This window comes from Meyerozyma guilliermondii, genomic scaffold, assembly GCF_000149425.1.
Source record: "Meyerozyma guilliermondii ATCC 6260 scaffold_5 genomic scaffold, whole genome shotgun sequence".
Taxonomy (NCBI): Eukaryota; Fungi; Ascomycota; class Pichiomycetes; order Serinales; family Debaryomycetaceae; genus Meyerozyma; species Meyerozyma guilliermondii.
The window spans coordinates 101,458-122,944 of NW_001809796.1; the positions used below are offsets into that span (position 1 = coordinate 101,458).

The window sequence follows — 21,487 nt, forward strand, 5'->3', positions numbered from 1 at the left end:
GATGGCGGGCGTGCGGACGTTGGGTATAGTGCAGGGCCCATTGTTTTTGTTTCCCCCCAACACACGGTATATGCAACTATAAAGCAACAATGGCGTCACTAGCCCTTTCCGGAGAAACTTACATATGCATTGTTTGGGGAAGTGGGGACATGTCGGTATGCACGCCCCGATATCTATCATTTCTTTTTTGCAGAAAAATTTCTTGACATAATGTCAAGTGTGCATGAAGCTGCAGCGGCCCGACCTCAGTTGCTGCGACCCCGCGTGGTTTTCTATAGGCAGTAAACATCACCAAACATTCCAAAACATCACCAAGACCAACTCCAGAGCAGTATGGGACGGTGTTCTAGACCACGCGTCGAATGCAAAACCCCACATGTATCTTTGGCTCGGGACCCGGGTTCATAAATGTGCAGTCTTCGTCCGCGCGGCGCTCGCAACCATGCGGCGCGGCTACCTAGAACCAAACGTCATCATGCGTTGCAAATGGCGCTAGATGCTACCAGCTTAGTAAAAATATTATTCGCTGGCTACTACTATATAAATGCCGGTTCCTCGGCCACCAGTTTCTAGTCTTTTCTTTTCGCAAATATGGGTATCGATATATTTTCGAGAACAAACACTATGGGCTTGACGAACCGCTCGTTACGAGTGGCCGTTACTGCCGTTGCAGTTACTGGTTTCTCTTTGTTCGGTTACGATCAGGGTTTGATGTCGGGTATCATTACTGGAGAACAATTTAACGCTGAGTTTCCACCTACCGGAGCAGTTAATGGAGTTACTAGTCACCATACTACCGTTGTTCAGGGTGCAGTGACCTCTTGTTACGAGTTGGGATGTTTCTTTGGTGCTCTTTTTGCCTTGTTCAGAGGTGACCACATTGGTAGAAAACCTTTGATTATCTTTGGTTCGCTTATCATTATTCTTGGAACCATCATTTCCACCGCTGCCTTTGGTCCTCATTGGGGTCTTGGTCAGTTCGTCATAGGTAGAGTCATTACTGGTATTGGTAATGGTTTCAATACTGCCACCATTCCTGTTTGGCAATCGGAAATGTCTCGTGCTGAAAACAGAGGTAGATTGGTCAACTTGGAAGGTTCCGTGGTGGCTGTGGGTACATTTATTGCTTACTGGTTGGACTTTGGATTGTCTTATGTCGATACTTCTGTTCAATGGAGATTCCCCGTTGCTTTCCAAATTTTCTTTGCTGCTATTTTGTTCTTTGGAATTATTCAATTACCTGAGTCTCCAAGATGGTTGATCGCCAAGGACAGAAAGGAAGAAGCCATGACAATTTTGGCTGCTTTGAACGGTTTGGAAGTAAATGACGATGCTGTTCATGCTGAAGCCGTGGTTGTGGCCGATGCCGTCAACAGATTTGCTAGATCCCAAGTTGGTGTTAAGGAGTTGCTTTCCGGTGGAAAGACCCAGCATTTTGCCAGAATGGTTATTGGTTCATCTACTCAATTTTTCCAGCAATTCACCGGTTGTAATGCTGCCATCTACTACTCCACCGTTTTGTTCGAAAGTACCGTTTTGGTCGATGAAGAACCAGGATGGAGAAGAAGATTGTCATTGATTTTGGGTGGTGTTTTCGCTACCATCTACGCCTTGTCCACCATCCCTTCGTTTTTCTTGATCGACACTCTTGGTAGAAGAAAATTGTTCCTCATCGGAGCTATTGGTCAAGGTTGTGCCTTCATCATTTGTTTCGGTTCATTGGTCCACAGAACTGCTGAGAATGCCAAGGGTGCTGCCGTTGGTATTTTCTTGTTCATTGTCTTCTTTGCATTTACCATTCTTCCACTTCCATGGATCTACCCACCAGAAATCAACCCATTGAGAACCAGAACCGTGGCTAGTGCTGTGTCCACTTGTACCAACTGGATCTGTAACTTTGCCGTGGTCATGTTCACTCCTATTTTCATCAACAGATCCGATTGGGGTTGTTACCTCTTTTTCGCTTGTGTGAACTTCCTCTGGGTTCCAGTCATTTTCTTCTTCTACCCAGAAACCGCTGGTCGTTCTTTGGAAGAAATTGATATCATTTTCGCCAAGGCTCACGTTGACGGTAGTCAACCATGGAGAGTTGCTGCTACCATGCCTAAGTTGTCTTTGAGTGAAATCGAGCAACATGGTACTCAATTGGGTCTTTACGACAACGATTTCGAGAAGGAGCAGTTTGAGAAGAATGAGAACGTTTCCAACACCTCGTCTGACGACGCCAAGGAAGGTGTTGACACCCCTGCTAATAATGAACCCATGATTAAACCAGCCGAGGTTTAATAATCGAGACTGTAACATATAGATTGATTAATACCATACACAGTGTGAATAAACTACATAAACAAAGTCTATACAAGAAAACTATACACAAACAATATCTAATCTATACAAGAATTCTTATAAATCTCGATTGAAATGAGTATGTAATTCGATTATTTGCAGCAGTTTTCACTTGATATTAAAGTCATTGGTGTACCAAAAGATTTTTCAATGAATGTGTTTCCTTTCTTTTACGAATGGAGCGTCTCAAACATTCCCAAAAGACTAAAGTAGTGTCCAAGGATTCCCAAAAGGACAAAAATGTGCCATATACTGTGGCTGGAGAAAAAGTAGTCCACCCAGTACAATGACCAAAAGTCTTTGTGATATACTGTCTTTGTTGGCTCGTCGGGGAAATGTTTGTCGATGATTTCTCTGTATTCTTTGGACTGTGTGGGGTCTTCTTTGATTCCGAGATTATCGTTGGACTCGTCGTTAGTCGAATCTTCCTGTTCATGTAATTCTGTTTCCAACTGCTGGAATTCTTCTTCACCGCTGTGTTCAATATTATCCGTAAGAACATCACGAGCTGTATGGTTGTGATGACATGGGCCATCTTCATTGATAATCACATCGTACCGCCATCTTTCTGGTATCAACCCTCCATAAAAGACGACACCTGCCAAATATGCGGTACAACTCTTGAGAACAAGAGGCAGGAAAAACTTGAGCGATACCATTACTCCCTCATTGAAGCACATGGCAACGAAGGTCGTAAGTCCCACAAACGCCAAACCAACAAAAAACCCAATTCTCAATGGCCTACATTCTGGTCTGTCAAAATAAGACGACCAATTCAACGTTAAACCACCAAGGCCACAGAGGATTGTAAAAGTCATCACTATTTTCTGCAACTTGGGGAAATGGTACAATGAGCAATATTCCGACGAAATCACCGATGCTGAGATCAAAATAGTGATTCCAGTGTAATCTACTGATGCACAACTCGATCTAACTGGCAACTTTGCGAAACATGAATAAGTGTGCCATATAGTAGAGCATGCTAAACACCCAAAAGCAGCCGCCAAGAACATGTACACAACCACATTGTCTCTATAACTGTTTATCTGAAACAACTCGGTGCTGGGCAAATGGACAGCTCCCAAAAATATCACAATCAATGCGCCTATAAGATGGGTCCAAATGTTCATGGATTCGTTATGGTTGAACTGGAATACAGATTTGAGCATGGTTTTATGGCTCAAGGAGAACCTGTACCCGTAGATGATGTATCTATTTTCTCTCCAGCTTAATGGAATATCGTAGTAATGCAAATACTCTTTCTCGGCCTTCTGGAGAGCTTTATTGAAATTGTAGAAACGAAAGTGCTGGAAGCTAGGGGCATGGTAGTCTGTAGTGGCCTGAGGGGTCTTCTCCTGGATCAAATTGTCAACTTGAGAGAGTTTCTCGTCAAAGTATTGGATGGTGGTGATAATTTTACGAGATAGAATTTCTTTGCTTTGCGAGAGTTGAGTGGTTTCTGTTGCTGGCGAGCCTGGTTCTGAGGCGGGAGAGCTGAATAAATAGGTGTACTGGTCATCTAGCGTGTTGTAAAGGTGTTCAAGGTTTGTTATCGATGACTTTAAGACGGAGGCTTTGATCAAAGAAAGCCGTTGGTGAACCGTACTTAAATTGGGGAGTGTAAATGACCTTAACGAATTAAGACTGGCGCTGCTGTTTCTCCTCAGAGTGCTCGACTTCTCCGGGAACTCATAATTGTCGTCGTCAGACGCTCGGAGCCGGAAATACTGCTCAAAAGTATCCAATCTCGATTCGATCGAAGACAAAAAACGGTCGAGTTTTTCTACCAAAACTTCTTCTGTGGGCTTGGCAACCTCCTGGCGTTCTTGAGACGAAGAAACGCCGTCGCTCCGCCGGTTTCTGAGCGTATATGTTTCGGACATGTTTACTAAGAAAAAGTGTTGCAAGGAGTTGCTCGAGCGGAACCTGTGATTCAGGTAGCGAGAACCTGCATACAGCCGCACGTTTTAAGATCGTTTCTTTTCCCGACCGGACCGGCCCCTATTGTTCTATGCAGTATATTATATAGCGACCTATTTAATGGTGTTTAAGGCGTTCAAAGTATTCGTAGTCGTAGAGAGATTTTCGAATAGGTTTTCTCATCTTGAACTGAGCAGTGAACTCGTTGTATTTCTTCCTCAACTCTGGGTTTGTTTTGAGCTCCTCGTTATCCCGGCCGAGAGAATCGAACAAATACTGGCGTTCTTTAGTGTGTAAATCAGTAACCTCTTTTGTAAGATAATACTCTGTTAGTATGTTGTCGTTCTCTAGGAGCTGGAGAACCTGGTCGTCTGTCATGTGGGTGACTTTGTTGAGCAATTTGTCGCGATTTATACCATTTTCGTCCGTTACTTCTTCCTGGTTAAATACTGGCGCCAACTGCTCTTTTCGCAACCATAAATTCAATCGGTTGACAAAGTACCAATCGTGGAATTCGTAGTCGGACAATCCCTTGGAGTACTCGAATATCAATCTGTCTGTGATAGTCAGCGGAATAAATACTGGAACCCCTCCAAGCATAGAGTATCTGAGTGGTGAGAGTTGCTCGAGCTTGTAGAAATGCTTTCTACGGTCGTTGTAAATTTCAACCTGATCATCCTCGAAACCCTTTTCTATGTTTGCCAATCCATTGTCGTTATACTCCTCGGGAGTATTTGCTTTTGACTTGCTCAAGCCGGTAATATCGATGTATATGCCTGAGTCGACATCGACAAACCGAGCATCGATATGATTCGATTTTTCTGAAATTCCCCTATTGTGGATGTATGTTCCAACGTCTATCAAGAAGCGCCCGTAGCCTTCTGTGGGGTCCTCGACTACCAAGGTTTGGTTATAGCTTCGAGCAAGACGAGCCAACTCCACCGCCGGCATTTGGATGTCGATGTCTACGTCAAAGGGGAACATTAATCCATCCCAGTACCACGAAAGTAGCGGACCATGCATAATCCAGGTGATGATCCCCTTTTCCTCAGCAAAGCGGTTCCAATTTCTCAAAAGACGATCGAGAATAATATTGGTTCTGGTGGTGAGTTCTCGTTCAGTCCATCCAATTCTGTCATAGTTGAGGGCTCCATTGAAGAAACGCCAGTCATAATGCCAGCCCCATTCGCGGTCTCTGTTTCTATCGTCGTCGATACGGATAGTAGCCATTTTGAAGTAAGTGGGTTCGGTTTTATCGTCGTAATTCGAGCATTCGACCAACCCATTATAGTACAGTTTTTCTTGGACAGAAAGCTGGTCCAACGGTATTTCGTGGCGGTTCTCATAGAAATAGATCTGATTTTTGATCATCGACAGATGGTAGTTGAACATTTCTGGTGTGAGTTCTAATTCACGAGATGCCTTGGGATCGCTCTGCTGTCTCAACACCTGGTACATCTTGTGGGTGTCGTCGTCTTCATTCAAGTACCGTGGTGTCACCTTGGACTTCAAGTCCTCAAATTCCTTGGGCAAATCAAGACGTAATAACGTTTGTTCGTCGATGGACTCGATATCAAAGCCGTTAGACTTGATATAGTCGGTGACTATAGGAGAGCTGGCCAACCGCTGGTTGCTGTTTTGGTCCACCTCGAACTCATAGGTTCCACCTTTGTTGTCTCCATTCAAGAAAACCACCTTATAAGGTTTGGGAAGATGTTGAGTTAAAGCGTAAGACTTGCTTTCAAGAATACGAATATCATTGAATGGTCTATCATCATGAGTAGAATGCGAGTGGATGACAAAACCAGGCAATTGCTCACGTCGGCGGAACCCCATTTGACTGATTTGGTCGTCGGTGTAGTTGTTGTTGTTGAAACAAAAGTACGAAGGGTCTGGATCATTATTGGTGAACGAGCGGATGATCTCGCAAGTCATACGTTGTTCTAGGGGCTTTGAGAGGTCCTCGTTGAGTACCGTAAGGTCCATCCAGTCAGCCCAGTTGAAAGGGAGCTTGGGGAGATCATATTTGTTGGAATCGACCGGTCCATCCGACAGGTCAAGTTCACGGTACCGACGTTTAATTTCATTAAGATACATCAGAAATGTGAACCTGGGGTCATAAAAGAGCTGTGGTTTGTTTGCCCAACTGTTTTCCGACTCCTTTTCTGCAAGAAAATGAGATATTTCCACATCAACCACTGGTTCGGTGATGTCTGTCTTTGCTAACCAAAATCTTTCAGGGTCATCTTCCACCTGTTTGAACTTCTTTTTAACCTTGGATTCAAACGACGTACTCGGCGCCGGCGGCGTATTGGATATGGGTTGCTGGGGATGATTATTATCGTTGTTCAACGATTTGCTGAAATCTCGAAATTTGGCAGGGATGAGTTTGTAGCCGTAGAAATGAGAAAACGACAAAACAAAAACATTTATGACTAGAAGGAGACCCACGATGATCTTGGCTAGTCTGAGCGACAGCCTCGACTTTATTCTGGATGCTGCTCTAGTAAACGTTGCCAGAAGCAGCATGATCGCTTAAAAAAAAAAATTGTTGACGAGCCAAACGATCGTGGCTTGAAATCGTGGCGCTTGCTAGAAAATAAGACCGCTGCTAATCTGGGTAGTTTGCCGAAGTTTCTTTGAAATTAAAACCTTCGAATTCAAACAGCGTCACACGATACTTATGTGATGGCTATTGTTCTCGCGCGACCGCGCACAAATTGGCTCAAACAGGGAAGGCTATGGCGGCCTGTGTTACGATGCATGGTGCGGTATGGGGCTGAGGGAAAAAGAAGAAGAAGAAGAAAAAGAAAGGGAAAGAAAGAAAGAATAAGAAAAGAATAGTAAGGCTCTTTAATTTTATTAGGACTTTACATGAGCCGTTTCTTGGCACCGACATTTTCACTATTTTCCAGTTTTCGCTTCGCACAGTTTTAAACTTCTCATCGTTTGTTGCCCGTTTTAAGATGCGAATTGTTCGGGCGATCAACGCGCACTGCCTGCGTTTGAAGCATTGATGAGGCGGTGTTAAAGCAGACGGATTGATGTATTCACAATGCTCTACATAATCTGAACCACTTGGAGCTGATAGTGATGGTTCTGTTATGTAAAATAACTTTAAAGTTGGCTTTGAACCACTGCAATTCAGACCTTCCCACCTACACATAAATCAGCCTCACACATAGAAAACAAATGAACTAAACTAATTGTCAATGTAGCTTGGTCAACAAGCTCAGCTACATTAGGTACAACTTTGTAGCTTTCGTCTCAAGTGCTCAGCTAGTCCTGGTACGTCGTGGGGTCCCAGTTGGTAAACCGCTGGCTCGACTCAGGATGCGAGAGAAGCTTCATGTCTTGGCTCAGAATGTCAAAATCAAAGACATTAATGTTCTCAACGGCACGGTCCTTCTTCTCACTCTTGGGCAACACAACAAACCCTTGTTGCAATGACCATCTGATCAACACCTGAGCTGGAGTTTTTTGATACTTTTTGGCCAATTGGACCAAGGTAGGATCGTGAAAATTTTTGCCTCGAGTAAGTGGACTATATGCTTCCATAACGATACCATTGGCCTTGGCATAGTCAACTATATGGGTCCGCATCAACCATGGATTCAATTCAACTTGGTTAACCACAGGCTTGATCTCCAATCCGTCCCATTCCAACAACTCTTTCATGTGGTGAACACCATAATTCGATACACCAATCGACTTGATTTTTCCACTCTTGACAGCTTCTTGCAATGCTTTCCACGTCTCCAATCTCTTCGTTCTGTTCGATTGAGGCGAGTGGATCAACACCATGTCAATATATTGCAAATCCTTGACTTTTTGCAAGCATTCGTCAATGGCTCGCTTGGCTTTTTCATATCCATGGTTAAAGTCGAAAATCTTGGTGACGTAAAAAACGTCCTCTCTCTTGTTGTTGGGACTTTCCTGAAGCCATTTACTAATTCCTTCACCAACTTCCTTTTCATTCTTGTAAAATTCCGCCGAATCAATGTGCCTATACCCAACCTTCAAAGCATTGTATGCGACTTGTGAAGCTACACCGGCGGGTGTCATGTAAACTCCCATTGCAATCACGGGGATTTTTAAGCCATTGTTAAGAGTGAGCTTTGAGTTCATGGTGAGGGAAGTCATTTTATGGTTGCAAACTTGGAGGAATGTACTTATATAGATTGTGCCGTTACGAGCATTGGACTTTTTTTCTTTGGCAGATACGGTCGGGGTTAATTCAATACGGTACGGAATTAATCCACAAGTTATTGCCGTCACGAATGGTCCTTTAAAGTGGTGACAAATTTCATTTTCGTATGTCAAAAACCCTTACTGTTTCTGGGTTGCTGACAAATATCTTATGCGGCTCAATTACGAACGTAGGCTGAGTTAGCCATGGCATAAGTGTATAGTAAGTGAGCTGTGAGAGATCATTGCAGTATCAATTATAGTAGAATCAATTCTCTTAAAACATTAACTAAGAATCAACTTCTTACTCACATCAAAAATGCAGAGCTAATTTTTGGCTGCAAAAAAATGAGTACCCTCTAAGTAAGCAGTTGTGCAGATTCTGTCTGATAAGATGGATTCTGTGATCTAGCTTTGAGGACTCAAATACGAGTTCGTGACTATTCATGATCGTAATCAACAAGGAAGATAAGATTCAGCTAGAACTTTGTAGAAAAATCCGAAAACATTCAGTGAGCTAGTTGATGAAGATGAAATAGCTATTAAGTTGGCACTGATTCTCATACCAGAATTCACCTACTCATCATTAAACCGCTTCTGTTCCCCACATTGACCGTTTCCTTTCTATGCTGTCCCTGGCATGAGCTGTTCATCCAAAAGACAATCAAGTGCAGGGTCAATGGGTTGCTTATATCCATCTGGTTTATACGGAAATGTGTCAGGATCCAATAAGTTTGTGCTGCCACCGTTGTCAAGCCAGTCCTGCTGCCAAAAACTCGGGATGTCTTCAAAGCTAAAATTTAGTATATCTTCAGGAGTCAATAATTCGATCTCTTCTGGCGATGAGTGGTCGTTCATAGCCGCATTTGAATGATCACCACTTTCCTCATCTTGTGAGTCAGTACCCTTTCGACGCATTCTTTGCAAATACTTTTTTGTTCGTATCAACGGAAGCGCCTTTCTCTTCAAAGGATCATTACCCTGTAGACACTCTAGGTAGTATTTTCTGGGGGTTTTTCCCGTGTAGTTTTTGAACAGTCTACAAAAATGCCATTTGGAAGCGCCCACCTGCTGCGCTATTGCATCGAAGTCCGGCTTCTTTCCTGCTCTTGCAGCTCTGCCTATAAGTAAGCAACCTTTGGCTACATTTTCTCGTGTTGTGTTCCAGCCACTCATTTTTTCAGGTTTGCACCTTTTGCACGGTCTGTATCCCTGCTCGATAGCCTCTTTTAGTGTGTTACAAAACTGAACATTTTTAAGATTGGGAAATCGTGAGTAGCAGGTGGGCCGACAGCATATTTTTGTAGTGGCCACCAAGTACAAAAAATGACCTTCAGCATCCGGTTCTCTATTAAGAACTGCTTGTAGTTTCTGATCAAACGTCTCGTAGCGTCCCATCTTAGCTATCAATAGTTGGAGATTGGTGATAAAATTGTTCCAGTTTTTGGTTCCAGTTTTTTTAATTCAAGTTTTATAGAATTGCTAGATGCCTTAAATTAATATTGTATTCTCGTTTCTGCGTTGTTAAAACTCAGCTCGTGATTAGTTTACTTTATCACCGTGAGGCTGCGCTGCATGGTTCACTATATAGGTGCTTTTTTGCTCTCAATGTTGAGACTGAAGTCACGTTCAATTCCAGTGTTCTATGCAGGATCGCGAGTAGATTAAATGGCTGCAAATTATGACAGCTGACCAACTTTCCACTATTCAATTTACTAGTAGCAATTTATGCATTTCATATACATCTACAGTCTACCACGTCTTTCTTCGAAAAATCTACTGGATTCCAATTTATCGAGAATTTCGGCCACCCTGAGTCCAAATGACTCTTCATATGCTTCCACTGCATCAGTTGCACCCAGAGTTCTTTCGTCAAGTTCTTGCAACTTTTTGTATAATTGACGATCAAGCTCGGCAGTGGCATCGTCTGCACTCACATTTTCGACTTCTTGCATCAAATTAAAGTCGTTAAGATCATCCTGGTCTAAACCAAAGTCGTTGGCTTGGCCTTCACCAAAGATATTTTCGTTGTTCTTTTCCCACATATCATTCAACTTATCTTGGTCACTGGCATTACTGAATTTGAGCTCACTCTTTTTCTGGAGATACTCTTTGTAAAGTTTGCGCTTCTCCACTGTTCGTTCCACAATCGAGTCAATTTGCAATTGAAGCTTCTCCTCGCTGACAGGTTCGCTTGCCTGAAGATTCAGCATGTCAATGTTGACCAAAGAGTGATCCACAAACTTGATTCTTAACGCAGTAAGGAACTTCTCGATCCATTGAGCAAGCCCTCTAAACACATGCTCGTCATCATTGATATACAAGTTGTGAACAACACCGTAAAAAAAGTTCTCATGCTTATCCAATACTGCAAGAAGTCGGTTAAAAATCTCCATCGAACTCATAAAGTATATTCCTCCGTTACTCAACTCGGTAAGCACATCCAAGTTTTCGTCCACAAACTTCTCCCACTGCCGGAACATCACATGTACATCTGCCTTGCCCAAAACTCGAACAAATGGTGAATAGAAAATAGTCACAAACTTTTTGATTAACTGGGTCATCTCTGGTTCCCGCCAGAGCTCTTTCATTATGTCTTTATCCTTTCTCCGCAACTGGATCAACCAGTATTGTTTGATCTTCAAATACAACTTTGCTTCCTCAATATTAGTGTTTCCTGATATCTTGGCGAAATGCCAGTATGAATCACTTATATGGTCATAGATCTCTTTATGCGACAGTTGAAGCTTTGGTCCAATTCTATCTGTATGCAAAATTGTGAGTAAAAGGTCTTCATCTTGCTGAACACTTTCTTCCTTAATCTTATCGATTTTATCGCTATCAGCCATGACATAATTATCGACTCGAGACAACAATATATGATATTCCTTGGGAACAGACTTTCTCAATTCTTCAACTTCTGCCAAAAAGTCGTTCAAGTCTTCGTCCAACAACATGACGAACATAAGCGAGAGAAGGTTCTTTGCTCCAGTGGACTTGGAAGCTTCCGTTAAGTCCTTTTTCCCACTGAACGGCATCGACAAGGATAACGATGGAATGTTGATAAGCAAAAGGTCAATAATTCGTGCCATCATCTTCATAGGATTGGTGAATCGAAGAATACCGTAGACGATACTATAGGGAAACATTGCATGGAATTTTCTGCATTTAGCGAGCCATTCGCTAGCATTGTCCAGACTTAAAAAGATTTGGTAATTGAGGGCAGCCAACTCAAGTTTGCACCATCTAACGAATGTGAAAGTCATGGGCGATAAATCTTCAACTTTCTCAACAGAACCGAATTCTTCAAAAAGCTTGGTGAGAGTGTTGGGTGTCATGATGAGTTGCTGCTTGAACAGTTCAAACTTGGCTTGAAACTCACCCATAACTTTGGCTGATTGTCTTTGGAATTCTAGCTGGGTGTTGAACATGTTGGTTTCGTTTTGGCATCTGATCTTGTAGTCCCGCTCCATGGGAGGATCAAGTGTAGGAAACGAATTGGACGATATGAAGGCACGAAACTCGCTGGAATGGACAATTTCTGGGTAGTTTATGAGTCTCATCATGTAGCCTCTTAAAGCAAGACGAAGTTTCTCGCGGAAAAGAACTATATCAGGTAGTCCATGGGCGTCAATTTCTTTAATTTGTTTGACGGGAACACCATCGTCGTGCTGTAACTTTCTAGGAAGTTCTGGAAATTCGGTTGAAATCAAGCCAGGATAATTTTTGCGTAAGGATTTCATCAACGTCTTAAAGTCATGGTATGGATGTGCAACAAAATGGCACTTGTACCCAGAGCCTTGTCTGTGCACTATTTGTAAAATAAACTCAAAGTGGTGCCTCGGAGCATTATTGAAATACGAAGTCACATTGAAGCGACTCTTCTGGTTGGTGGTAGCAAGTTCTCTGACAGCAATTACGTTGACCGACAAGTCATTGAAATAAGTCAACTTTTCGTAGTCGTGCAACTTTGTCGCCAGGGAATCTGCTCGTAACTCTTTAACATTAAACTTTTTCGGCTTTTCCAACTTTTGAAGACGAGAAGTAGTTCCCGATTTTTCATGGGTAGAGGTGAGATATTTCATATCGTTCTCCGATGTCAAAACTGAATTGAAGAACAAAACAAGCCCGGATAACAACTTTTTATTCACCTGGCGTCTCTTGGTGACATTTTCTGCCCTTTCGCCAGAATCTGATAACTGCTTCAGATTCAAACTCTCCACGAACGGCTGCACAGTATCCTGCCAAAATGCACGCTGTTCTTCCAGAGAACACATCATAATAAACGGAAACGTCTTGACATAGTTCTGGAAGAAGAATCGAAGCATGGGCACCGGATTGGTATTTTTTTGATCATTATTGACTCGAAACGGTGGCCCCAAATATCCACAGCAATCTCGTTTAGACATGTATCGGAGTTCTTCTGCTAGCCGATGCTCCACGAGGTACTTTTTGAAGAAGTGCTCTTGGGTAGCATTGAGCTTGGGCACTTTCGGAGCTTCATTGCTCGCATTGAATGCCATATCTAACGTTAGCCACGATCAGCAATGCTCTGTGTGGGGGAGGCTTGCCGGTGCATTGGATGATCTTGTGGTTTCGTGGTGTTCGGATGTCATCTCAGGCTCATCGGGGCTCGCAAAAAATCAAAAGTTTAGTATTATCTTCTCGCTGGCGGTTAGTGAGAATGGGTACACAAAAGAAGGAAAAGCAAAGACGGGTCCGCGAGGGAGATACTCGTGATGGCAACTTGCGCGTCAAAGGAGAAAACTTCTACAAAGATGCCAAAAAAGTCAAACTTCTTCTGATGTATAAAACGGGAAGGGCTAAGCGTAACGCCAGAGGAGAAATTGTGCAAGCTGCTGCGTTGCAGAGCACTGATGCGCCTATTGCTCGAGTAGATCCGAATCGTAAGTGGTTTGGAAACACAAGGGTCATTGGTCAGGATGCTCTTACTCATTTTAGAGAGGCGATGGGTGACAAAAAACACAACTCCTATCAGGTTTTATTAAGGAGGAACAAACTTCCCATGTCTCTTTTGGATGAGAAGGATCAAACAGAGTCTCCTACTGCCAACATAGTAGAAACCGAGTCATATGCTCTGGCATTTGGTCCCAAACAACAGCGTAAGAAACCAAGAACCATGGCAGTTTCCAATTTGGAAGAATTGGCTGAAGTCACTCAATCCGATGAAAAAGTGTACCAAGAGAAACAAGAGTTGGATGCCACCTTAGGACTCATGGGTGGATCCTTCCTCGATAAAGATGACTTTACTCAAGAGGCCAAAGAAGCCATTTTCAACAAGGGTCAATCCAAGAGAATCTGGAACGAGCTCTATAAAGTTATAGATTCGTCAGATGTGGTCATCCATGTTTTGGATGCCAGAGATCCCCTCGGAACCCGGTGTGAGTCCGTGGAAAAGTATATCAAACTGGAATGTTCTCACAAGCATTTGATCTATGTGCTCAACAAGTGTGATTTAGTTCCTACGTGGGTTGCGGTAAGTCTTTTTTTTCAATTTTTTTCTTTCATTTTCTAAATCCCAAAGACCTTGTCAGGGTGATCTTCACTTTCCCACAAGCTTGCCTGTTACGTCCTTGGAACATCAATACTCCTCGCCTGTGTCCACCTCGGTGGTTGGTTTCCGTTCTGGAGACCATTTGCACTCTGATTGGTAGTTTTTATCGATCTCTTAGAGGAGTCTTGGCATCATCTGAGTTGAACCATTTTCCTAGCCGTGGAATGGTTCGTAGTATTGAAGCCAACATCTTTTTCCTCTTGATACGCACTTTTTGCAATTACTAACTTCAGGCCGCATGGGTGAAACATTTATCCAAATCATACCCAACGTTAGCATTTCATGCCTCCATCACCAATTCGTTTGGTAAAGGATCTTTAATTCAACTTTTACGTCAATTTTCAACTTTGCATTCGGACAGGAAACAAATCTCGGTTGGTTTTATCGGATACCCCAACACAGGTAAATCTTCCATTATCAACACTTTGCGTCGAAAGAAGGTGTGCACGGTAGCTCCTATTCCAGGAGAGACCAAGGTGTGGCAGTACATCACTTTGATGAAGAAGATTTTTTTAATTGACTGTCCAGGAATTGTACCTCCATCTCTGAAAGACTCCGAATCAGACATTCTCTTCAGAGGTGTGGTTAGAGTCGAGCATGTTTCAAACCCCGAACAGTACATTGGAGATATGTTACAAAAGTGTGAACGGAAACATTTGGAAAGAACATACGAGATCAAAGGATGGTCCAGGTTTGAAGATGATAAGAGTTTGGTTGAAAAAGCCAGTATAGAGTTCATCGAGTTACTTGCAAGAAAGCTCGGCAGATTACTCAAAGGAGGAGAACCAGACGAGAGTGGAGTTGCAAAACAGGTTCTTAACGATTTCAACAGAGGTAAAATTCCTTGGTTTGTACCTCCACCAAAGGATGAAGAAACGAGGACTGGAGAGGATAAGAAAGCCGATTATAAGAAGAAGAGAGCAGAGCGAGAGGCGTCCAAAATTGCTGCTGCTACCGACGAGGTTGCTGCAGAAGATGACGAATGGCAAGGCATTGAAGAATAGACGATCAGTTTACGATACGACAATATACGGTTATCATTATGTGCATTGATGAAATATAAATCATGGTACATAAAGTCTAATTTACACGGATCAATCAGTGGACTGATTATTTAGAGAGGACGGCCATAATGGACCACTCCACTCTTCACATAGTTTCCCGGAGTTGAAGGCGTTGGCATATTGAGAGACCCATTAAGTTGTAAATCGAGACCCATTAAGTTGTAAATCGCTAAACTCGGTATCTGCAGATGAGGGATTGTGGACTGTACCAAGACCCCAAATCATTCCTTTAAATCGGTCTAAACTGGTCGCATCAAAGCCAGATCTTCTCAAGATTTCCTTGAAGCATTCCATAGATAAAAACGCTTGCAAAGATGATGACATCTGTTGATTCTGCTGTGCTGAGTATGGTGTCTGGGAAGCCGACGCAAAGTATTGTCTCACTAATGGAGAGATAGGCCACAAGTGAAGTTCTTCAGCCAAAAACTCAATTGAAGGTTTGTTCTTGGAGCCATTCTTTTCGTTGGAGTTGTCGGCCAAGTTTCCATTAATAGACTTTGTATTTATGTTGGAGCCAATAAACTTCAAATCGTAGAATTTGGGAAAGTATTTGGAGCACCACCAAAAGAAGTCTTTCTCGTCAACGGGAAGCATATCGTTGGACAACAAGCTGACCAAATAGCCCAAGTCATAACCGGCGTGGTAGCTGATCCAATTAACCGATGTGTCCAAAAGCAATCCCGATTCAATCATCAACTCTGCGAAAGAAAAATGAGGAATACCCTGTGTCATGTGCATTTGGAGGTTAACCAGCGACCCCTGGGCGAGCATCGACAAATGCTCCTCGTTGTACATTTCCTTGGAAAGGTCGTAGGCAAAGTTGAACTGCCAAATCACCGATGTAGTGAACTCATGGCCATTGACCTTGGTTACACACAACGACAACTTGATCAAGTTCAACAAGTCCGAGTTGGATCTCAATGTTTGGAAATGGTAATCGGAAGATGACTTGAAAGTACCTATAGGTCTTGCAACGATACCTGGTATTTCTTGATGCATGGCAATATAGACAGTGGAAGACTTGTCGTTGGTGAACGAACGAAGCAACAGAAACTCATGTTCCAAGTTACTAGCCCAAACCTCCTTGATCAACGGCATCTGAGGTTGCTGGGGCTGGGGCTGAGACTGGATCTGAGACTGGAGCATATTCATGGTTTGAGACGGCGGAAGATTCTGAACATTCTGCATCGATTGTAGAGATTGCATGGGCAAAGACAGAAGATTGGGAAGATTGGGAAGACTAGAGGTGCCGCCCATACTCTGCTGTGTTTGCTGGCCTTGGTTCTGGCCCTGATGACCATTAATAGCAGCCAAAAGTGGATTGACCTGGCTTGGAGATGGATTCCCGATCAGGTTTCCAATCAGGTTTCCAATCAGGTTACCCAACTGGTGTGGAACATGTTGTTGTTGTTGCTGCTGCTGTTGTTGTTGCTGGATGTGCTGGCTAAAAAGCTGTTGTCTCTGTTGTTGGAGCTGCTGTTGTTGCTGGAGCTGAAGCTGGGCCATCTGGGGCGACAGACCAAACTGCTCAAGCAGTTGTAGATATTGAAGATGCGGGTTCACGCTCATGGAATATTATATGTTGTGGGGCCAAGAATCGCCTTCAGGCGTTTGTCTAGCTCGATCTTTGACGTATGATATGGTCGTCACTGCAAGTAGGTGATGTCAACCCCGAACAGTTTTTGCGGTACGGTGCAGGAGGTGTGCAGATAGACCGCGAACAAGCTGCTTATGTAATGAACGCTGATTGTGAGATAAGCGAACAGATTTAACGACTGCAATCAAAGCTTAAGGATTGGTTGATTCATGCTACTTCTGCCTTTGTAATGCAGACTGACTATTCCTGCTTTCGTTCGGACACATTTCCTGATTGAGAGCCGCCGCACATAAACGTTCATATTACACAGCGCGCATAGAAAATATATACTGGTTGTGCCGACGGACCGACTTCAGAATGCTGCTATGTAACTCGGGGCTGATCACAGTAAACTTTTGAGAAGCTATTGTCTACATCTCGAGATTCCAGTCTGAAGCAGACAATTGGTTAGTATCAAATACACTTAAGGAACCCGCGACCAATTACCCCATTGGGCGTATCAAAAATTATCGGTGTGGCACCATGCAAGGTTCGGCGCTTCAATTCAGCCGAATATTATATGGAGCTTTATTTCGCAAACTGACAAAACATCAAGTTGACACATTTCTGAAACATCTATGACACACATCTGACACATTTTTGACACAAATCTGAAACATCAAACTACCAAATCTGAAACATATAATCAGCATCATTTTCAATATCGTTAGCATAATTTCATCTCAGTCATAATGGGTGGTCAACAAATCATGAGCCTCTTTGCCGATGTCACTTTCGATGTCCAACTCGAAAGCGCCGTACAATTCAGCGACTGGATAACAACAATCGAGACAGTTCTTCAGCAAGATTTGGGGATATGGTCCTACTATAAAGATCAACTAAACAATTTTGATCCATATACGATGCTTACCGCTACTGGAAAATATGAAACTTTACAGCAGTATGATCTCACAATTCACTTTCTTTTAACTAAGTCAACTACTCCTGCGATTCGGGCTCAAGCATCCAGACATGCGCCAGCAGCGGGAAAGCCACAACTCAAGTATCTCAAGGATTACTTTTCAAATCTTCCGGAGACATCGCTTGTGGAACCAATGAGGGACTTTCTCACTTATATGGATCCCGACCGTGATTTTACTCCAATGCAAAGATATAACAAATTGCGCACTTTCCAGTACCTCAATTTAAGTGAAAGAGAGAAAGCTCGTTTCTTGTTATTTGCCACAAATAACCCTATAGCGCTCCAGGCGGAATTGCATATTCGCTCGCAAACCGATTACCAGTTTACGGATCTTGAATGCGTGGTAAATGAGCTCAATGCTGCATACGTACCTCCAGTGAAAACCATTAAAGTGGAAGATAATGTCTCATATGTCAATTCTACTTCAGACGTTCCTCAGAGAAGCAATTCCCCAAACCACAATGTTTCAGATCAAAGAAGCAATACTACACAAGACATCAACGTTCCAGTGGTTCCAGTCGTTCCTCAAAGAAGCCATTCTCCAAGTTACAATGTTTCAGAGGCTCCTCAAAGAAACAGTACCCCACAAGATAACAATGTTCAGAACGTTCCTCAGAGAAGCAACTCCCCAAATAACAACAATGTTCAAAACGTTCCTCAAACAAGCAATACCTCACAGGACAACAATGTACCGGACGTTCCTCAAAGAAACAATTCTCCACAAGACAACAATGTTCCAGTCACTCCTCAGAGAAGCAATTCCCCAAATCACATTGTTTCAGAGGTTCCTCAAAGAATCAATTCGCCAATCAACAGCAATGTTCTGGACGCTCCTCAAAGCAGCAGTACCTCAAATGACAACAACGTTCCAGACATTCCTCAGACTAGCAATTCTTTAAAGGAGAACAATTCTTCAGACCTTCCACAGAAAAGCATTCTAAAGAATAACAATTCTTCAAACATACAATCAGAAGAAACAAGTGTTTCAAAGAAAAATACTTCAGAAATACCTCCAGAGCGACCCAGATTTCCAAGAAATGGTAGCTCTTTAGAGAGAAGTTTGACGGTTAAATATCCTTCACACCCACCACCAGAAAGAGCCAATGTCAAAAGACGCAAAGTATCACCCAAGTGTAACTATTGCGACAAGTACAGTCACCTGACTCAACAGTGCTATAAAAAACCCAAATCATGGCTGCAAATTCAAGAAGAATATGATCATTATTCAGCAGAGGAAGGACACTCATCGGAAGAAAAGAAAGTCTCTTCCAAGAAATCAAAAAAGTGTACCAGATGCAAAAAACCTGGTAATCTGGCTGAAGTATGCCGGGCCAAGAACCCGGTACCTAACTCCATTCAGTCACCGCAAGAGACTCAAAAGGGTAAACTTTCGGTAAGAATACCCTCATCGAAAGAGTTTACTTATGCTCCCAAAAATCAAAACGTACCCAAGTGTACCATCTGCAAGAAACGTGGACATCTTTATGAAGAATGTTGGTTCAAGAGACCTAAGAAAATACCTGCTGGCAGTAGACCACGGGGTCTAACACAAGATGCCATTCATGTAAATTCACCCACTTCAAAAGAAGTTTCCTTTTTGGATAGAGAAAACCAACCCCAAGAGGAGGACATTTTGTCCAACTTACTGGGCAACTGGTCTTTTGACACTACGGGCACTGTGAACGAACTCTTTGTTCGCGACGAAAGTAGTAATAATCCCGTAGAATTCAGAACTACCGCTGGTCGTGAACGAAGTGGAGATCTCTCTACCAGGCTCGGATAAAATGAAATCTCTATAAACTTGAAAAGGTAAACTACAGAGTGATAGATCAAAGGGGCTATATAATCCCACTAATGATCAGCCTAAAAGGCATTACCTCTGATAAGTAGAACGTGGAAGAAAGCTCAAAAGGCATGAGTAAGACCCACAATTGATTTTCAACAAATCTTACGAATCTGTCCTCGGATTCAGTCAAGTCGATACAAGCTTATTCTTGTGACTCAAAGTATTGTATTTGAATATCAAATACAACTTTCGACCACTTGATAAAAAATATGAGATAGGAGACTATGAGAGAAGGGAACCATCGAATTTTTGGAGCCCACAGTCAGCAAAAGTAAGAAACATGTTGCTCTTTCCACTACTCAAATTGAGTATATCACTTTGAAAAACTCAACAATGCACTTGACAGCTCTTGACAGGCCATATGTATGAAGACAGCAGCTGTTGTATCATGGTCAACAGACCTTATGATCACAAACAACTAAACCATTGACATAAGACACAACTTTATTCGTGACAATATCAAAAGATGTTGAATTATAATCCATTTCTACTAAAGAAGAAGGGCAGACTTTCTTATTAAGGAACTTTCATTTCAACATTTTCGTTACTCCGAAGAATTTCGGCATGAGAAACTTATCATACTTTCTACTGAGTTCCTAGGTAAAACTGGGTGATTTTAGCAAGATTTTCTCCAATACACCACACTACCCAGAAGTGTCTGTTCGTAAAAGTTGCATTAGTACCTTGCCAGGTATATTCGTTGATAAGATAGATGTAAGTTATAGATTGCAGAGTTCATAACTGGTCCCGGAAGTTGGTGGGAGACACATTCTGGAGGTAATTGTGGTCGGCGAGACGTCGAGGCTTGATCAAGTGTTGGATCAAAAATGCCACACCAAGCACCAACGACACGGCAGCTACGATGACATAGATCACTCCCAAACTCATATTGCGTCCTCCAAATATACTGCTTGTGGTGATGACGACGCTCTTGGTTCCTCCGAAAGACTTGGTAGGGTAGTTCATTACCACCGAAAACTGGTACGAACCGGAAGTCATGGTTTGAGTTTCGTTTTTTCCGTAGAGTTTGTAGAAAGACGGAAGACCGGCTGTTCGCATCCAATTTTGCAAGTGTTCCCATGTTTTTAGATCAGGAAGATTCTTTTCTGTGTATCCTTTGGGGTACATCTTGTACCAATTGGGTGGAGGAACGATGTCTTCTGGCTTGTATTCGGTCTTCTTGTACTTGTGGTCACGGTCACTGCTCCATGATATGCCTTTATCACTCATTTCGTACGTCTCGTTGTTGCTGGAGCTCTTGGCGTTGAGAAGCACCGGACTTGAGATGGTATCGTTAAAGTACGAATTGGCAATAAGACCACAAGGATAGATGATTTTGTCTCCAACGTACTTCAATGGCTTGCACTTGTCGGTCAAGCTGTCTGAACTGACGGCGTTTCCTTTAAGTTGTTCCAAGTCGTATGATTCAACGTATTTTCGGTGGTTTTGATAAAAGTTGGTGAGCTTATAGTACATGTACAATGGTGGTTTCAAGTCACGCGGCAATTCAAATTGAATATAGCAGGTTTTGATATCGTCACCATAATCATCTTTATCGCTGGTCACTTTCCATTTAAAGTCCGGGTCGGTGTTTTTGTGACGAAAGTGGTGAGCGGTGTATTTGGAAGGAACCTTGACAAAGTCGTCTGGCTCGAGGTTTTCACAATTAGAGTAGTCTATCTCGAGAAGCTCCACGTTGTACGTAGTGTTGATGATGGCAATGCCCAACGGAGCAAAGATTACTGCCAATAATAAAAGAAGCGGAATCACCGATTTTGGAGTGAGTATCGGCTGCCATGCTTTTAGTCTCTGTTGACGGAATGCAGTATTGGGTGGACGTCTAGATTTGTGTATGGCGCTCACACCCTCGTCATCTGAGTCTGAGCCTCTTCTTCGACGGAGAAAGTCCATTTAGAGTTTACACAACAAGTTCTAAAAAAAACCACTTGTTTGATCGCGGGGCTCAGTGGCAGAGCACCAGTGCACCCAC

At 42.8% G+C, this 21,487-nt stretch overlaps 11 protein-coding genes across 11 annotated transcripts; 4 read left to right on the forward strand and 7 right to left on the reverse strand. All coding sequences in view use genetic code 12, as the record gives it.

Moving 5' to 3' along the window:
* Nucleotides 1–591: 591 nt before the first annotated feature.
* PGUG_04006 (sugar porter family MFS transporter) lies at nucleotides 592–2,286 on the forward strand (the record flags this gene model as incomplete). Its single annotated transcript, XM_001483227.1, has 1 exon — nucleotides 592–2,286. One exon carries the CDS (start codon nucleotides 592–594, stop codon nucleotides 2,284–2,286), a length of 1,695 nt encoding a protein of 564 aa, XP_001483277.1.
* Nucleotides 2,287–2,516: 230 nt separating this feature from the next.
* Nucleotides 2,517–4,229, reverse strand: PGUG_04007 (uncharacterized protein; the record flags this gene model as incomplete). Its single annotated transcript, XM_001483228.1, has 1 exon — nucleotides 2,517–4,229. One exon carries the CDS (start codon nucleotides 4,227–4,229, stop codon nucleotides 2,517–2,519), a length of 1,713 nt encoding a protein of 570 aa, XP_001483278.2.
* A 154-nt stretch (nucleotides 4,230–4,383) lies between these two features.
* On the reverse strand, nucleotides 4,384–6,795 carry PGUG_04008 (uncharacterized protein; the record flags this gene model as incomplete). Its single annotated transcript, XM_001483229.1, has 1 exon — nucleotides 4,384–6,795. One exon carries the CDS (start codon nucleotides 6,793–6,795, stop codon nucleotides 4,384–4,386), a length of 2,412 nt encoding a protein of 803 aa, XP_001483279.2.
* Nucleotides 6,796–7,545: 750 nt separating this feature from the next.
* Nucleotides 7,546–8,409, reverse strand: PGUG_04009 (aldo/keto reductase family protein; the record flags this gene model as incomplete). The annotated part of the gene is made up of 1 exon (XM_001483230.1): nucleotides 7,546–8,409. One exon carries the CDS (start codon nucleotides 8,407–8,409, stop codon nucleotides 7,546–7,548), a length of 864 nt encoding a protein of 287 aa, XP_001483280.2.
* Nucleotides 8,410–9,078: 669 nt separating this feature from the next.
* On the reverse strand, nucleotides 9,079–9,852 carry PGUG_04010 (uncharacterized protein; the record flags this gene model as incomplete). Its single annotated transcript, XM_001483231.1, has 1 exon — nucleotides 9,079–9,852. The coding sequence occupies one exon, from the start codon at nucleotides 9,850–9,852 to the stop codon at nucleotides 9,079–9,081; it is 774 nt and encodes a 257-aa protein (XP_001483281.2).
* Nucleotides 9,853–10,199: 347 nt separating this feature from the next.
* PGUG_04011 (uncharacterized protein) lies at nucleotides 10,200–12,977 on the reverse strand (the record flags this gene model as incomplete). Its single annotated transcript, XM_001483232.1, has 1 exon — nucleotides 10,200–12,977. The coding sequence occupies one exon, from the start codon at nucleotides 12,975–12,977 to the stop codon at nucleotides 10,200–10,202; it is 2,778 nt and encodes a 925-aa protein (XP_001483282.2).
* Nucleotides 12,978–14,526: 1,549 nt separating this feature from the next.
* On the forward strand, nucleotides 14,527–15,033 carry NOG2 (putative GTPase; the record flags this gene model as incomplete). Its single annotated transcript, XM_001483233.1, has 1 exon — nucleotides 14,527–15,033. The coding sequence occupies one exon, from the start codon at nucleotides 14,527–14,529 to the stop codon at nucleotides 15,031–15,033; it is 507 nt and encodes a 168-aa protein (XP_001483283.2).
* A 192-nt stretch (nucleotides 15,034–15,225) lies between these two features.
* Nucleotides 15,226–16,662, reverse strand: POP2 (CCR4-NOT core DEDD family RNase subunit; the record flags this gene model as incomplete). The annotated part of the gene is made up of 1 exon (XM_001483234.1): nucleotides 15,226–16,662. One exon carries the CDS (start codon nucleotides 16,660–16,662, stop codon nucleotides 15,226–15,228), a length of 1,437 nt encoding a protein of 478 aa, XP_001483284.2.
* A 759-nt stretch (nucleotides 16,663–17,421) lies between these two features.
* On the forward strand, nucleotides 17,422–19,434 carry PGUG_04014 (uncharacterized protein; the record flags this gene model as incomplete). The annotated part of the gene is made up of 1 exon (XM_001483235.1): nucleotides 17,422–19,434. One exon carries the CDS (start codon nucleotides 17,422–17,424, stop codon nucleotides 19,432–19,434), a length of 2,013 nt encoding a protein of 670 aa, XP_001483285.2.
* On the forward strand, nucleotides 18,053–18,550 carry PGUG_04015 (uncharacterized protein; the record flags this gene model as incomplete). Its single annotated transcript, XM_001483236.1, has 1 exon — nucleotides 18,053–18,550. The coding sequence occupies one exon, from the start codon at nucleotides 18,053–18,055 to the stop codon at nucleotides 18,548–18,550; it is 498 nt and encodes a 165-aa protein (XP_001483286.1).
* A 798-nt stretch (nucleotides 19,435–20,232) lies between the features above and the next one.
* On the reverse strand, nucleotides 20,233–21,408 carry CDC50 (aminophospholipid translocase regulatory protein; the record flags this gene model as incomplete). Its single annotated transcript, XM_001483237.1, has 1 exon — nucleotides 20,233–21,408. One exon carries the CDS (start codon nucleotides 21,406–21,408, stop codon nucleotides 20,233–20,235), a length of 1,176 nt encoding a protein of 391 aa, XP_001483287.1.
* Between the last annotated feature and the right edge of the window lie 79 nt (nucleotides 21,409–21,487).